The sequence below is a fragment of the Ostrea edulis genome, chromosome 2, assembly GCF_947568905.1.
Source record: "Ostrea edulis chromosome 2, xbOstEdul1.1, whole genome shotgun sequence".
Classification (NCBI taxonomy): domain Eukaryota; kingdom Metazoa; phylum Mollusca; class Bivalvia; order Ostreida; family Ostreidae; genus Ostrea; species Ostrea edulis.
The window spans coordinates 105,266,894-105,282,895 of record NC_079165.1 but is presented as its reverse complement, the minus strand read 5'-3'; the positions used below and the strand labels follow the sequence as shown (position 1 = coordinate 105,282,895).

Genomic DNA, 16,002 nt, shown 5'->3' with positions numbered 1-16,002 from the left:
AAAATTTACTATTATTGTGTGACTATCTCTACATGAAAAAACCAAAACCATTTCCCTATCGAGCTGGTTTACGCGGTTAGCATCAAAAGATTGCATGGACGCCTCGATCGCCAAATTAGATAGATAAGGTATACACAAAGACAAGTAACCAAATGTCCATCAATTTCTAGCATCCATTTGAAGCTTAATTTCTCCTGATTGACATGGGTTCACAGACCAGGTAAATTTGAAGGCGGTACTTATTTTCTCGATATTTAACTAAAGTATTTCTAATGGTCATCCAAAATTTGAATAGCTGTTGTTGAGTTACAAGTGAGATACATCACTTGCAATTCTTTGTAATGTAAACAAGGCTTGTGCCATGTTTTTGTTTACATATAGATTGCTTAATAGAAAATAACATGTTTAAACCAAAATGAGATGTGCCAAACACAAGAAACTGTTTAATTGTGTTCAGAATTAACTTTTGAATTGAAAAATTCTGCTTTAAATAAAACTTTTACTAGTATATTCAACCTATGTAAACAAAAACATGGCATGAACCTTGTTTACATAACAAAGAATTGTGAGCTATTTATCTCCCATGTACCTTGACAACTGACATTCAAATTTTTGCAGACTATTTGAAATACCTTAGTTAAGCATTCTAAACATTAAAAATGAAAAAAATAAAATTTGAAAATTTTCAGCTTAAATCGTGTCCATGTCCCTTTAACAGCTTTTCATATTTTTACAATTAAGGCATAGAAATGTAGATCTGGGAAAAAGAACATATTCATCTCTCTCGGTCATTACAAGCATGAATGAATTCAGCATCATTAGTACCAGTGCATGTTATATATGAATTATGTTCACAACGGCCTTTCCTGACTAGGTCAGTTTTCTAATTTGACTAAGAATTAAAATGCTGTTGGTCAGAGCTCTGGATAATTTTTTACCACAAAGAGTATTTACCCCCTGATTTTCAAATCAATGAGTATTTTGCTTTTCAGAAAAATTCCAAAAGTGTATTTTGTTAATTTACTGATTATCTTTGCTCTTTTGCACAGAAGATGTCACCAGATAAACGATACTTCTTCCGTTAAACTTTAACTTAAAGTTTATACTAAAAGGCCGCTTCAGCTATTTACGGGGAAAATCCTTTGTAGTTCTTTTTATTAAAACTATTCATTGTCATTTGGAATTTGATATTTATCATTGATGCATTAAATTTGAATATGTCAGACACTCAGTCACATGATTATGATCCAATTCTGTATATCATTCGTCCACAATTGATAATACAAGTTTTTTTTCTGTGCTTTCGACCGCACACTAACTCTTTAAGAAAGAAAGTATAACAAGTAGGCCTATATAATAGTGTTTTGAGTTAACTCTTCCAATTTTTCAAAATTGTGATTGTCATCAAAACGTATGTCATAGCGCTAAATATCATGTATGATCAAGCCCTGGGCTAACCTCAATTCATATGAATAGATAATTCATATTTATATCATACTACATGTATCGCAAATACGCGGACTAAGACACATTACTTTGGGAGTGTAAAGCGTATTTGCTTTCGCTAATGCGTAATTGTACGCATGATTTTCAACTTAAATGTGTATTTGGTAAAATTTAATGAGTATTTACGCTGATACACACCTTATCTGGAGCTCTGCTGTTGGTGTATTGTGATGCTGTATAAAACTGCAGATTTTGTTCCGTGGCTTCTGTATTATTTAAGAAATCATTTCTGCAGCAATTATAGCATATTGATATAAAGACCCAATTCCACCTCCCTTAATTACTAAAACATACTCCATGTCAATCAAATAAGAGACAATAGCTCAGGCCCTGATTGACAGATTCAGCTAAGCAAGTCATCTGGGTATTGGAGATTGTGTTGATTACAAGTGGATTGCCTCTCTCAACCATGCATTTTTGCTGAGAATAACAAGTGGCCTGATCAACCAAAAAACAACATCATGCAAGAAATGATGGTGTATGCCCTCAGACTAATAATAGGTCAATAAAACAAATAATATGAAATTAAGTTAAATGATTTTAAAAAATGAATACATATATATTTTTATTCTTATTTTAACACTTAGGATAAGTAGATTTCTGAAATATTTTATCTTCCATGTATTTTTTTTGGGTGTGTGTGTGTGTGTGTAGCAGTTAGCACCTAAGTAGACCCTGGCCATTCCAGGTAAATCCATCACATGGATAAGATCCCGCCTACTTTTCCAGTAACTATACAGTTACGAAATAGGTCTTTAAAGAGGAATAATTCACTGAGGTGGAGAAATTTTTGAAATTATAAGAAGTGAGATGAAGCTAAGCTTTATAAACAAAATTTCTTCACTTTGGAGGTTAATTCCTGTTAAATGTGATAATATGGCAAATATTCCATTCTGTCATGGTAATATTTCAACTAATAATTTCCTCTAAGGAGATAAATTTAGCAATTGGTTGTCCGAGGCAGCTGTTCTGAGCAATGCCCTTGAAATAAAGCAATAATGATCAAATGTCTGAGAAGTTGTGAAACATGATCCACATCTATAATTCAGTTAGTTTGATCAGAACAGCAGCATCTTCATTAGTTCTTATTCAACTCTGTTTTATTGTGATCTTCATGATCATCCACTGTCTATTTTTACTTTTTATTAAAAACTGATACAATTGTTTGTCTATACAAGATTATCAATCCTTGCAACTTGAGAATTTTAGTAATAGATATGGGCAAATTTTAGTCATAAATGTAAGATCGACTCTAATTGAAAATAGATCGGTTGAGATATCAATGAGTGACCACAGTTATTTTATAATGAATTGTAATCTTGGAAATGTGTAAATCAATTGAATATTTTAATTTGATATGCCTATTGCTACTGCTAGGGCAAAGAAAGTCAGAAAACATACACGATCTATCGCAGTTTCACAGAGTTTGTTTCTGATTTTAATGATACAGTTGAAGTTTGGTATCTTGAACACTGATATCTTGAATCCCATGGATATGTCAAAGTGATTCAGAAGTCCCAACCACTTAGTATTAAAGTAATTTACCCTCGATATTTCAAATCCTCGGATATCCTGGAAGTTTTTTCTCAGTCCCATTGAGTTGGAGATAACAAGGTTTAACTGTAGTATATTCTAATAATTAGAACATATAAACCAATGCAGTGGTAACTCATTTATTTTTCAACAGGAAGTTTGAACCTTTGTAAAATAAAATTGATTCTCTGCTTCCAATATAACCGAGGATCAAGTGTTTTTGCTTCATACGTGTAACTATGGTATTTGCATTAACAATGCCACCATTTTCGTGTATGAGAGTAGATGTGTGTTCTAGCGGGCATTCACTGATTTCTTTTAGAATATTTGCAAACTTTAGAGGAGGATAAGTTAGTGGCATATTGAACATCAACAGGAAATGAACACTATGAATGCATCTTATGTAAATTTACAAAAATTATTGTCCATGAACAGGAAACGGACACTATGAATGCCATCTTATATGAACTTACAAAATATCTTGTCCATGAACAGGAAATGGTCTGAATGCATCTTACGTGTATTTGCAAAAATTCATTTCTATAATTTGGTTTTAATTAGGCATTTCGCTACGTATATGTCATCTTTTAAGACAGGATAGACTCATTGATTGTTCAGAACAATCGCTTACATGGAGCATGACTTGCTTCTATCTTCTGACTGGAATATCAACTGATACAAAGCCTATATTGATTAGACAGTTCATGCGATATCAAGTTAATTGATGAATCAAGGTTACTATTGATTTTGATTGTCTGTTCAAAGTTGAAGAATTTTGCATTTTGATTGTCTGTTCAAAGTTGAAGAATTTTGCATTTTCATATTCTAAATTGATCTGATTACCAATTTTGGTATTCAATAATCAAATTTTCTAAAGGATACTCATTGGCATCCCAAAAATACATATCTGCTTTTAAAAATAAGTTTTAGGTAAATAATATAATGATATTACATTTTAGTATTACTGGTCATACATTGAGTACAGACGTTATCTTAAAATTTCCATTTTGGTTATCATACATATGAATTTTGCTGTAGATAATTTTTTGCAAGGAAATACTTTTTGTAAAAAATTCTCAGAAAATTATAATTGTGTCTTTTATCAACAAAAGTTTAAATTCACAAAATTTTAATAAACAAATATAAATCTTACTAGTATTTTAACCGAATTTTGCAAACATAAGTCGATGCAACATTTTTCAGATTTATGGTTTACATCAGGGATTTGAAACATAATTTTCCTAAAGAATATTTCATGGATATGTTGATTTAAAGTGTCTTTTTATTTCAGCCTGAACACAATTTGCCCATGTCACCCCCCAGTAACAGCTACATACAGAGTTCCTTGTCTCCAGGTAACTCCTCAGCCTCAACTCAAATAGAAGAGACTCTCCTCAAGGTCAAACCAGTTGCCAAACCTTCAGTGATACCCACTCCCATGCGGATCGGGTTCCTGGGGCTAGGAATCATGGGACAGGGCATGGTTATGAACTTACTTAGGTCAGGTCATGAGGTTACTGTGTGGAATAGGACAGCGCTGAAGGTAAGCTAGCATGGACATATGTCTCTGACTTTTAGGTTTGCTTTAGTTACTGTTATGGATAGAATATTAATCAAAGTACATGTAATGTGGTACATTTAATTTATCATGTACTGTACCAATTATTTGTTTTTATATGCCCGTCTTTAGACGAGACGTATTATGGGACAGCGACGTCTGTACCCCCGTCCGTCTGTCCGTTCAGGGTTTTCTCTTTATAATTTCATTTCCCTTTCACATATCATGCTGAAACTTGCTGTGTAGCTTCTTTGTGGGTCACTCTAGATCACACTGCAATTTTGATCCATTTCGACCTTTTTTCCAGGAGTTTTGCCCCTTTATTTGGAAATAATTATCATATGGAGGGTACATAATTTGTCCGCTCTACTCCTCCCACAGTTTTCAAGTGAGAGCCTTCTTATTTTGTGGAGTGTTTGTATGGGTATTGAAGATGTGCATGTGGGATGGATTTTGATTTTCTACAATTTTTGAGAAAATTACAGGTTGTTGAACTTAGTATATTTGGAAATTAATATTCTATGGAGGGTACATAATTTGTCTGCCCAACTCCTCCCACAGTTTTCAAGTGAGGACCATCTTATTTTGTGGAGTGTTTGTATGGGTATTGAAGATGTGCATCTGGGGAAGGATTTTGCTTTCCTTCCATTTTTCGAAAAAATTACAGGTTGTTGAACTTGGTCCATTTTGAGGAAATCTCGATTTTTAGCTAAGACCCTTTGTTCATATGAAAGTTTGTCACAGCCTCATGATGGCTGATACTACCTGAAGCAAAGTTATACAAATTATAGCACAAGTAAAACACCCTATGTAAGCATTTTACGGGCGTATTATGTACCGTTTGCGGTAATCTTGTTTGTGTTGATACTGCTGATCTCACAGGGTGTTATCTGACTTTCCTGATATCACACACACACAATGGTTTTCTGAGTCTGTATCACCACCTATTGAAACTGATCATGTCACAATGTGCACAATGTTTTTGTGGAAATTGATCATTTAAATAAAATGCAAGACACATGTAATCTGGTGCATTCAAATAGATCTAGCTCCCAATTTCTTCCCAATGTAGTGCTTATGCCAGTGTATCTCACCTAAATATGCTGAAATATTGCCATATTGGTTTAAAACTACACAAATTTAATCCTTCTGAATTCACACTATGCATATTTAGCTCACTGGGGCAAATGACTGGAGTGTTGATAGCATCACACTTTCAGGGGGAAAACTTTAACCTTGGCTATATCCATCAACCAAGGGAAACAGGGTGTTGATATTTCTCTTATAGATGCCTCATGACCAGGCCTTTCATTTGGCCCCAAGACCTTTGATGTAATGAATTTGGACTTCAACCTACTTTTTCAAAACTTTCACCTTGGCTATCTTTTAAACCAAGGGGGATAGGGCTTTGATATTTCACATATAGATGCCTCACGATGATAGATTTCATTAGTACCAAGACTTTTAGCCCTGGACTTTGACCTACTTTTCAAAAACTTTTGAACTAAAGGGGATAGGTTAAGTAGAGTCATGCTTCCCGGCTAGCTTTGTTGTCTTCTGACAACTTTTGTTTTAAAGTATACGAGCTAGAGCTCATTTTAAATTTGGAGGAGACGAGTTTTGTTTTTAAAAGCTGCTGTTTTCAAGAAATATCTTGTGTTGCGGAATATATAGTTAGCATGGCTATGTTGTAAAATTGGTGGACTATTGATATCAGCCTGGAGAGCTCAGTGATTAAAGCACCTGGCTAGAAATGCAAGGGTCCTGGGTTTGATTCCTAATCCAGTCAGATTTCTCCTTTCCTATTGTAGTTGTACAACCCTCATTTGTAATTTTCTTTTAGCTAATTGGGACGACTGCCTGCATAGCTATTGTCATGACTGGTGGTGGCGTCACACTTTAAGGAAAAAACTTTAACCTGGGCTTTAGCTTTTGAAATAAGGGAGATAGGTTTTTGATATTTCATATATAGATATCTCATTAAGAGACTTTTCTCTTGGTGTCAAGACTGTTAACACTGTGACCTTGGACTTTGACCAATTTTTCATAAACTCTATCCTGGGCTATATCTTTGAACCAAGGGGGGATAGGCTTTTCATATTTCACATATAAGATACCCCATGAAGAGAGGTGTCAAGACTTTTGACCTAGTGACCTTGGACTTTGACCTATTTTTCAAAAACTTTTAACTTGGGCAATATCTTTTGAACCAAGGGTTTTAAAGTTTTGATATTATAGATACCTCATGACAAAACCTTTGTTTTGATGATAAGACTTTTGACCTAGTGATCTTGACCTTTCTTTTGGTATCAGTACTGTCTTTTCAAAAATGTTTTATTGATCACCTGAATGATATGTATTGATCAATGTTCTGGGGAGTCATGCTTCCTGGCAAGCTATGTTGTCTTCTGACAACTCTTTGTTATTATGTTGCACAAATGAGGAGGGGTAATATTGGTCTCTTGGTCTGCCACAACTTCAACCTTGATCATAACTTTTCAATATACAAGGTATATACTCTTCATAATTAGGTCAAGTTAAAGGACAAGTTGAAAGATTTATGTTTAATCACAAGTGCCAATTCAAATACCTAGGCCATAACTCTTGAACTGTGCAAAATATATCCTTAATATTTTTCAATTGTAAAATCAAGGTTGTGTGGTATTTAACTACATATTACCAAACAGGAATGGGCTTCAATGTTGTGTCAAGCAAACAGTCCATTGAATTTATTACAAAAATTATTCCTGCAAAATTCCAAACTCCTCTTTTGTACATATCCTTATATACAGTACCCAACTCATGAGAAAGAGAAAATTCAGAGACTTAAACATAAGACTTAAAAGTTTGTAAACAAATACTTTATTTTTCATGTAAACAACAATAAATTGTGACTTGCAGAACTCCACAAACTCTCCTCTATAGACTAGAAGAATCTATGTTGCTGATTTATTGTGTGAACACATTATGTAATGAAAACAATCACTTAATGAATACAAGTTTTCTTGTTTTGATTTTTTTGTTGGGTCAAGATGCTCATTTTTAAATTAAAAGTATTTGTGCTAGGTTCAGTGGTAAACAATTTTGATGTGTACATATATGACAGGGGGATGATTTCTTCGTTACTTTGAATCTGTTCCAGTATTGGGTGATACATTAGAATTTCAGCACAGCAGAGTTGAACAGCCCCTTTTATGGGCACGATATTAAAATGACATTTGACAATCAACAGCAACAAAAGAATCATAATACATCTAAACTTTTGTAGAGAAAACAATTGCACATAGTAACTACACCATACTTTGAGCTATAGTTTCATCCTCCTCATTTTCAATATCTGCACCAAGTTGAATTGTAACTTGAGTCTGATCGACATTTTCTTCTGAGCGAGCTGGAAACATCTCAAGTCCATCGTGAGAATCTTCATCAATGCTATCATGATCAAGGCAATTGTGCAATATAATATTTCCATTATCCATTTGATACTGCATGTCAGTGGGACCAGAACCTTGTAAGTTTTCTTGACTGGCATTGTTTGACGAGTTATTAGAACTCGCTGTGATATATTCATCTGAGCATAATGATCTCGACTCTGGAGTACAGAGAATGTCTTCAGTCTCAAACAACATGGACTCAGTCCGAATGCACTCACTCTCGATGACTGTTCGACAGTTATCAATGTTTAATGTGTCTAGCAATTTGATCATATGTTTCTGTTTGAGTTTGTATTTTTTATGTATTTTGCCCAACTGAAGAGATCCATAGTCACGCACCTTTAATAGTTGAGAGTTATACGTATCGCGCAGTTGATGCAGCTGTTGAGAGCTGTAATCCCGAAGTTTTCGCTGTTTGATTTGGTACTTGTCTTTTATGATGTCCACTCGATGTGTTGTGCCCTCTTTGATGTGAGATGCTCCTTCACGTAATCTGGTCATTTGAGTATTGTAATTTTCACGAAGCTTGGTCATGCGATTTTGGTATGTTTCTCGTATCCGTGCTCCTTGGTTGTTGTAGTTTTCACGAAGAGATGACAGTTTGTTTGTTTTGTATTGGTCAAAGTTTTCCAAGAACTGCATGATAGCCTCTCGCCTGCGTTGACTGATGCATTTTCTTGCTGCTGCAGCGATGAACACGTAAATCAGATTAAGCATGAAGAATGAGGCAGCACAACCAAGTCCAACAAATAAACTGAAAATCTTCACCTCCATCAGCACTTTGTAGTCCAGTCGAAGCAGAATCTGTGATGTGCTTTTGTTTTGGGGTGTCTCCACAATGCACCGATAGGGACCTGAGTCAATACGCAAGACATAGTCAATATAAAGCGATCCATCCTGAAGAATAACAAGTCTGTTGGGATGTTCTGAAAGTTCCGGATAATATCCAACAGTTGTGTGCCAGTAGTGATCTTTATGGAATGATCCGTTGTATTGGACATCAGCTATTGAGGGATAATTCCTCTGGGCCAACGTGTGGGTGTTGTAATAAACCAGCTGGATGTTTCTCGGGGTGATCCAGGTTAATTTAGGTGGTTGATCGCCTTGATGCGGACAGTATAATCTTGCTGAAGATCCTATTTGAAAATCCACTCTTGAGTCAACATGTTGTAGACTTGTTTGTGGGCAGCTAAGGTTTTCGTCAAGTACAATGAGGTGCAATACACTTGATCCGTTTAAAGTGCAAGTCAAGTTGTTGGGATTAGTAAATGTGATCACAGAGTCATTGTCCCTTAATATTTTACTGATCCATTCGATGTGGCAGTCACAAGCCAGAGAATTCCCAGATATATCAATGTGGAGGAGATTTGACAGTGGTGGGAATGCAGGCTTCGCAAGGGTTAATATGTTGTTTCGACTCAGGTTGAGACTCTCTAAATTTTTCATCTCACTTAAAAGTTCCTCTGAGATATAGGACAACAGGGGGTTATTGCTCAACTCTAAATGTTTCAGCTCCGTAAGTCCAACAAAAGCCTTTTTCCCAAGATGAAATAAATGTCGCATATTGCTAATGGATAACTTCTGTAGACTAGACAAGGATTGAAAGACAGGATTTTCAATTGTTGCTATAATATTTCTATCTAGTGAAAGCACTTGCAACGCTGGCAATGATTGTAAGCTGTCCTCAGATAGTTCACTGATATTGTTACCATCTAAATAAAGCTCTCTAAGATTTGGCAATTGGTGGAATGTACAATTTTTCAGGTAGATTATGTTATTATCACTGAGATCCATAATTTCTAATTGACTAGAATTTATTGACAAGACGTCAGAGCACTTTTTCAGCATGTTATTTCTCAAGTAAACTTCTTTTAGCTTTGGAAGATTTTCCAAGGAAAGGTAACTGTTCCAGGGTACAGAGGTGTTACTCGTGTCCAGAATCTCCAAGTCTGGCAAATATTCAAAAAATTGGTCGAGGACATTTCTTAAGGGATTGTGACTGACATTAAGGTACATCAGGTTAGATGAATGATACTGGCTGGCATTGAGACCTTCTATGTTATTTCCTGAGATATCCAGCCAAGTTATTCTGGAGTGTTGTAAGTTTGGGCAGTGTGTTAATCTGTTGCCGTGTAAGTTTAGTTGCAGAAGATTTGGTGTGGGAGTTAAGTCACTGGCCCCCTCCCTGATGACATTGTCACTGGCATCCAGCACTGTAAGACTTGGGAGAGAGGGTAGCCTAAGGCCGGTCAGATTATTTCTATCCAGAAGTAGATGGGAAACATTTTTGGGGATGTGTGGAGGTATGGCTGACAATCCTCTGCTTGAACAGTTGACAGTCACATGATATGTAAAATGACAATCACAGACAGATGGACATATCTCCTGGCTACTGCTGCTGCAGAGTGTGGCGATTGCTAGCAAAACAATGAGTCTTGCTGTGACCATCCTTAGTGCCCTGGAGAAGGTGTTGTTTTATTTTCTCATACTCAGGAGAGCAGAAATATCAATTTCTACAGCCCCTCAGACGTGATTATCCTCATATTTCAGATCTACAAAATAAAATGTCATATTCGGTCAATTGCACAACATCAGATGAAATTGATGTGGAAATTTGTTTGCTTGAATCTTTTATGTCAGATGACAATACACACAGAGACCCAGCTCTACACACGTGATGCTAGTCAGGATCCACCGATTTACCGTAAACAGTTTAGCGCTCCCTCAGAGCATTGATTTGTCAATTACCAATATAATATTGGAAATCATATGGTATTATGAAGGAGTAACTGATAATTTGTGAAAGACCTCAGTACAGACTATTCCATCATGTACAGTTGGGTTGTTTTTTTGTTGTTTTTTTTTTTTTGCAATTTATAGAAAGTATTGAATTTTGGGGAATGTTTCCGGGGATGCTCCTACTGCTCACAGCCGGAAAAAACAAAACTTGTTTCAGAAATAAAGATTGCAGACTTGCTTGTAGTAGATATTACAATGTATAGAAATGAATTGTGGACTAATGCTTTAACCCAATATGCACAAAAAAATTATCTAAATGATGCTCCAATTGTTAAACAAAATCAGTTTTTAAAGTAATACCAAAATGATATAATAATTGACAGAAAATGACCCAAAATTATTTTGCAATATTTATAATCAAAAGGAGTAATTGATCTATTGGTAATTGTTAGATGCATTCAGTCATGCATTTTTATAACAAAACCATTCCAATATTTGCCGATACCTACATACAAGTTCAATAACCCTACCAAGTGCAAAGTATCAATAAAATGCTGTATTTGACATTAACAAAATGCCGTTGCCCGACTGTTATCAAACAGAGAGAATGGGTTGTGCTGATGAGAAAATAGCTAAATGCCAGAAAAACACACTTAACTTAGTAATAGAACAATTTTGATACATCAGAGACTCCCTTTGTCTGAGAAAGGCCTATAATTTATTTGTTATTAGTGATATAAAATGAACTAGAAACTGTGTCAAAGGTAGTTGATGTCCTGTTTGTTTAGTAGCGCACTTATAGTCGGGGAATTCACAACAAAGTGAAATTTGACCTTCGGTAAACAAGGTGCTAGTCACTGACAGTCACTGCTGATAGAGAGCGGTACTTATCGACATTAACTGATGTACTGCATGGTGATAAATGGGAAATGTTTACAACAATGTGAATTCTACAGGTGTGACTTCCCATAGAAAGTTTTAATCTATGCCAGAATTGTGTTGACCTTTTGTCCTCTATATCCATCTGACAAAGTTGGTTGACATCAAACACAGCTAAACTCTTCCAAGATTATACATCACCATGGTCAGAGATGCTTTGTCAGAAATTATTAGCTTACAGGTCAACATCATTAATAATAGTGATGATATGATGTTTCCCAGTTTGTAGGCTTTAATTATGTATGAGGTTGGATGCTCATAGACTACTAGCAGGTTTCCAGACAGTGCCAATGCCCTTAATTATGGTTGCAGAGTTAATATCCTTAACTTTGGAATTGATTTGTAAAGTAAGCAAAATAACGAGCAGAAAGAATCAAGCTCCGTACCATTGTACCTTCATTGGTCTGAGGATTTCTATCAAGTCAATTGTTTGAACATATGGTTTTTATGAAGTGCTCTATGGTTGTACAGTGTTTGCTCATTAACCAACAGGGAATGAAAGAAAACAATGTGCACTTACTGTGCATAATGATGCCCTGGCAAGTGATAATCCTGGCTTGGTAAAGCTGCAGGTAATTCAGACAGTCCAGTGTTTATAAAGCAGATAAATGAGCACACATCACCTTTATAAATGTCACATGACTTAGAATATCACTAAATGAAATGAATTCAGGACAGCTTGTCAAGTCAGACAGATTGTTGAATATTCATTCACTTCAGGCTAGGACCAATACAGTAATATTTCCCTACCTATTGTAGACAAAAGTGTTTAAACAATGAGAAGCAGACAAGGGCCATGGAAAGCACACATAAACACACATTTCCTGGTGAACTACAGTGCACTTTGCCTAGCTAAGTAATCAGAAAAACATGCTGTTTCTGACTGTCAACCTCAGATAATATAATAATGATACTTACAAGTCAACCTATAAAGAACTCCAATTTTACTCCCTATTGATTCTTAGCAGCCATCAATATATATTCAGTATGGCTGGCCTTGCACTTGCATGATGTCAGCTGCTGATGGGAAATGGAAGAGTCCACTCAGCTGTGAGGGGTGAATAGGATTTTCTTCCGTGACTGTTCCATGACATGAGTTGTACACTTTTAGCCTGAGGGGGACAGTCTGTTATGCTTGACAAGCTTATCTCTTCCTGTTTAATGTTAAAGTCATGATTCTCTCTCTCTCTCAATCGTTTTCTATATTTATATCTTTTTTAAAAAATATATAATTAAAACAAATGATATTAGTGTTATGTATAAGTAGTCTTAGCCAACCTAATAATCAATGTAATGCAGAAAATGTTAGACATCTGGAGACTGAATTATTATATTTTTTAAGAAGACTTAATTGTCTAAATAATGTTATATAGTGGCTAATTATTTTAGATCTCCATTCAGACAAAATCAGGAAATGATAAAATATGCAACAGAGTATGACAATGTCCATTATTTCATAATACAATCATTGAGTTAATTTTTGTGAATTTCCCTGGACAGTCTATGATAACGTTTTTTGTAACATTTATACTGCAATTTTAAGGTGGCTCTATACACCAAAATTTTATTCAACGGCTGATTAAAACACCTCCTATGAAGTATGATTACACCACTGAAAGAGTGATAAAAGCCCTCAATTATTTTGTGAATTTTTTGTGATTTTTTTTTTTTTGTGATTTTTTTTATTATATATATATATATATATATATATATATATATATATATAGAATTATGAAAAATGTGATGTTTGCAAATAAGAGATTTTAGAGTCCAGATTTTGCTGTGATTTGCCTGATATGAATATCTAATAAAACATGCCCAAATAAAGACTCTTGATAAATGTTCTATTAATCTTCGAAATCAATAATATTTTTGAAAATTGAAAAAGTTAATTGTCAAAAAACATGTCAATTAGAAAAAAGTTACATCAGACAAATGTATTTTAAAAAGAATTTGAATAGCCAAAATTCAGAAATATTGCGATTTTTCATATTTGAATCAAGCCTCATTTGGAATCATAAAAAAGGTTGTCATAGAGGACATTGTAATCGGAAAACTACATTCTCTTGATGTAAAATGGTTTTCAAATTAAATGAATTTATAAAGCAAACTAGTTTCTTGATGAAAAGTGCATAAAAGTAGCGCTACAACAATGTGATTATTTTTAGTAATTCCATCAAACCTTTAAAAAGATAGTAATATTTCGAAACTTGGTCATTTCATTTCAATTTCTTATCAAAATATATTTAATATTTTTTTCCAAATGATAATATTTTTTGTAGATTTTAGTCGTAGATTTTAAAGAATATTACCAAATCACCATTATGATTTTCATAAATATCTTTTTATTTCAAAATTAGAACATTTACATGAATCTTAATTATCCACAGGTTTTATTAGATATTTATATCATGCATCAAATCAAAACAAAATTTGGATTTCAAAATTTCTTATTTACAAACATAAAACCTTACCCTTTATCATTCTGGGGGGAAAATCATATAAAATAAGTGATAGCTTGTATCACTCTTTTGATGATGAAATCATCTTTCATACAAGGTGCTTAAACAAATCATTAAATAAAATTTTAGCTTAATGAACTGTAACTTTAAGTTACAACTATGATCGACAGATGTTCAGAATGACATGCTATTTGAAAAAACCAAACTTTATCATAAATATAGTGTTTGAAATATCTAGTAAAATAGAGAATCAGTATACTTTTTATGATGCATGGTGTGATTATTATTTTTTTTAATTCCAGTGCAGAGATTTTGTCAAGTCTGGGGCATTCAAAGGAAATAATCCAGCAGAGGTTGTTCAGTCATGTGACATTACCTTCTCCTGTGTTGCAGACTCAACAGCAGTCAAAGATGTAAGACAGCTTTATTTGATCTGAGAATTTCTCACTCAGGGTTAAATATAGTCTGAAACCAGTTGTTTGGCAACATGTGATACTCATTTGATCACTGAAGTTAATCAGGAAGGATTATATCCAAAACCAGGAAACATCCCAAAATTTAACCTTTTTGTTTAAAAGAATCAGTAGAAATGCAAGGGGATTTTTTATATACAAAAGAATGGGGATATTTTTCAGGAAGCGAAAAAGATGTTACTGTGCATTGCATTTAAAAAGTAAAAGATTTTATTCATATATATATATAGATAACGAACGGTTCTGTATTTTAAGTAATTGTGTTCATAAACAACATACACGATGGCTGTTCGATATGTAATGTATTGTACCACAGCGCGATAACACTTTGCATGATTTCATGGATGATGATACTCTTGAATAGCTCTATTCAATACCTTTGCAACGGTATAAACACGACCCTTTAGCTCCACATAGTTTTAAACTTATAGTCTTTTCAATAGAGCTAGTCGTTGACCACTGTTGTAAAAATGGTTGGGAAACGGGTTGAGAATGTTGAAGAAATTAGAGCTTATATAAAAGTTCACACAAAACTCGGTCATTCGATAATGCAGATTTTTACTGAATTGAGGGAAGTTTATGGGTCTGATTAGGTATCTTATGAGACAATTCGTAGGTGGAGAAAGAAATTTCTGACTGGCACAGAGTCCGTCAAAGATGCAGCAAAATCTGACCGACCTGTAACTGTAACAGGCAAGGCAAATGTCTAAAAGTCAGGAAAGTAATTGAAAGTGATGACAGATACACGATTCGTGATATTGCCGAAGCTGTTGGCATATTGCTATCGCAGGTGCATTTCATTTTGAAGCGTATTTTGAAAGTACGAAAGATTTCTACCTGATGGATACCGCATATTTTGACAGATGACCAAAAATGGGTATGAGTACAAACCGCTAAGCAATTGCTCAAAATATTTTCCCAAATTCAATCAAAGACAATTTGTAAACATTGTTACTGGTGACAAAACATGGCTTCACTATTTCGAACCAGTAAGAAAAATTGGAAACAAAATATGGCTAACTAAACACGGTAGAAGGCCTGTAGTTGCCAAAAGAACCATAAGCACAAAGAAGGTTCTTTATTGCATATTCTTTTCATGTGATGGTATAGCCGTACAAATTCTTGTGCCGAAGGACAAAAGTGTTACAGGTCGGTATTACCGAGATGTTATACTAAAAAAGCTCAAGAAATATTATCATAAACGATGCTCTGTGTCAGGATTTGGGCATGTTCATCTACTTCATGATAATGCTCCATCACATACATCTGAGCTTGTGAAGCAATATTTGAAGTCGGAGAACGTTATTGTCTTGCCACACCCACCATACAGTTACTCTCCAGATCTAGCCCAATGCAAC

At 34.6% G+C, this 16,002-nt stretch overlaps 2 protein-coding genes across 3 annotated transcripts in view; one reads left to right on the top strand and one right to left on the bottom strand.

The window, feature by feature from the left end:
* Positions 1–16,002, top strand: part of LOC125667315 (uncharacterized) — a 56,269-nt gene that overhangs the window by 25,975 nt on the left and 14,292 nt on the right. Inside the window, 2 exon segments of the mRNA XM_048900759.2 lie at positions 4,331–4,582; positions 14,474–14,584. Of these exon segments, the coding sequence (XP_048756716.2) occupies positions 4,331–4,582; positions 14,474–14,584 (363 nt within the window).
* On the bottom strand, positions 7,443–12,864 carry LOC125679379 (leucine-rich repeat neuronal protein 1-like). Of its 2 annotated transcripts, none has more exons than XM_048918573.2 (2): positions 12,628–12,864; positions 7,443–10,583 (listed from the first exon to the last, which is right to left on the bottom strand). In XM_048918573.2, exon 2 carries the CDS (start codon positions 10,477–10,479, stop codon positions 7,888–7,890), a length of 2,592 nt encoding a protein of 863 aa, XP_048774530.2. In that variant the 5' UTR covers positions 10,480–10,583; positions 12,628–12,864; the 3' UTR covers positions 7,443–7,887. The 2 variants fall into 2 exon arrangements, with proteins under 2 accessions (XP_048774530.2, XP_048774531.2); XM_048918574.2 differs by lacking the exon at positions 12,628–12,864 and adding an exon at positions 12,230–12,621.

Coding starts and splice junctions, on each gene's coding strand:
- LOC125679379 (XM_048918573.2), bottom strand. CDS start 10,479: ATGGTCACAGCAAGACTCATTGTTTTGCTAGCAATCGCCACACTCTGC.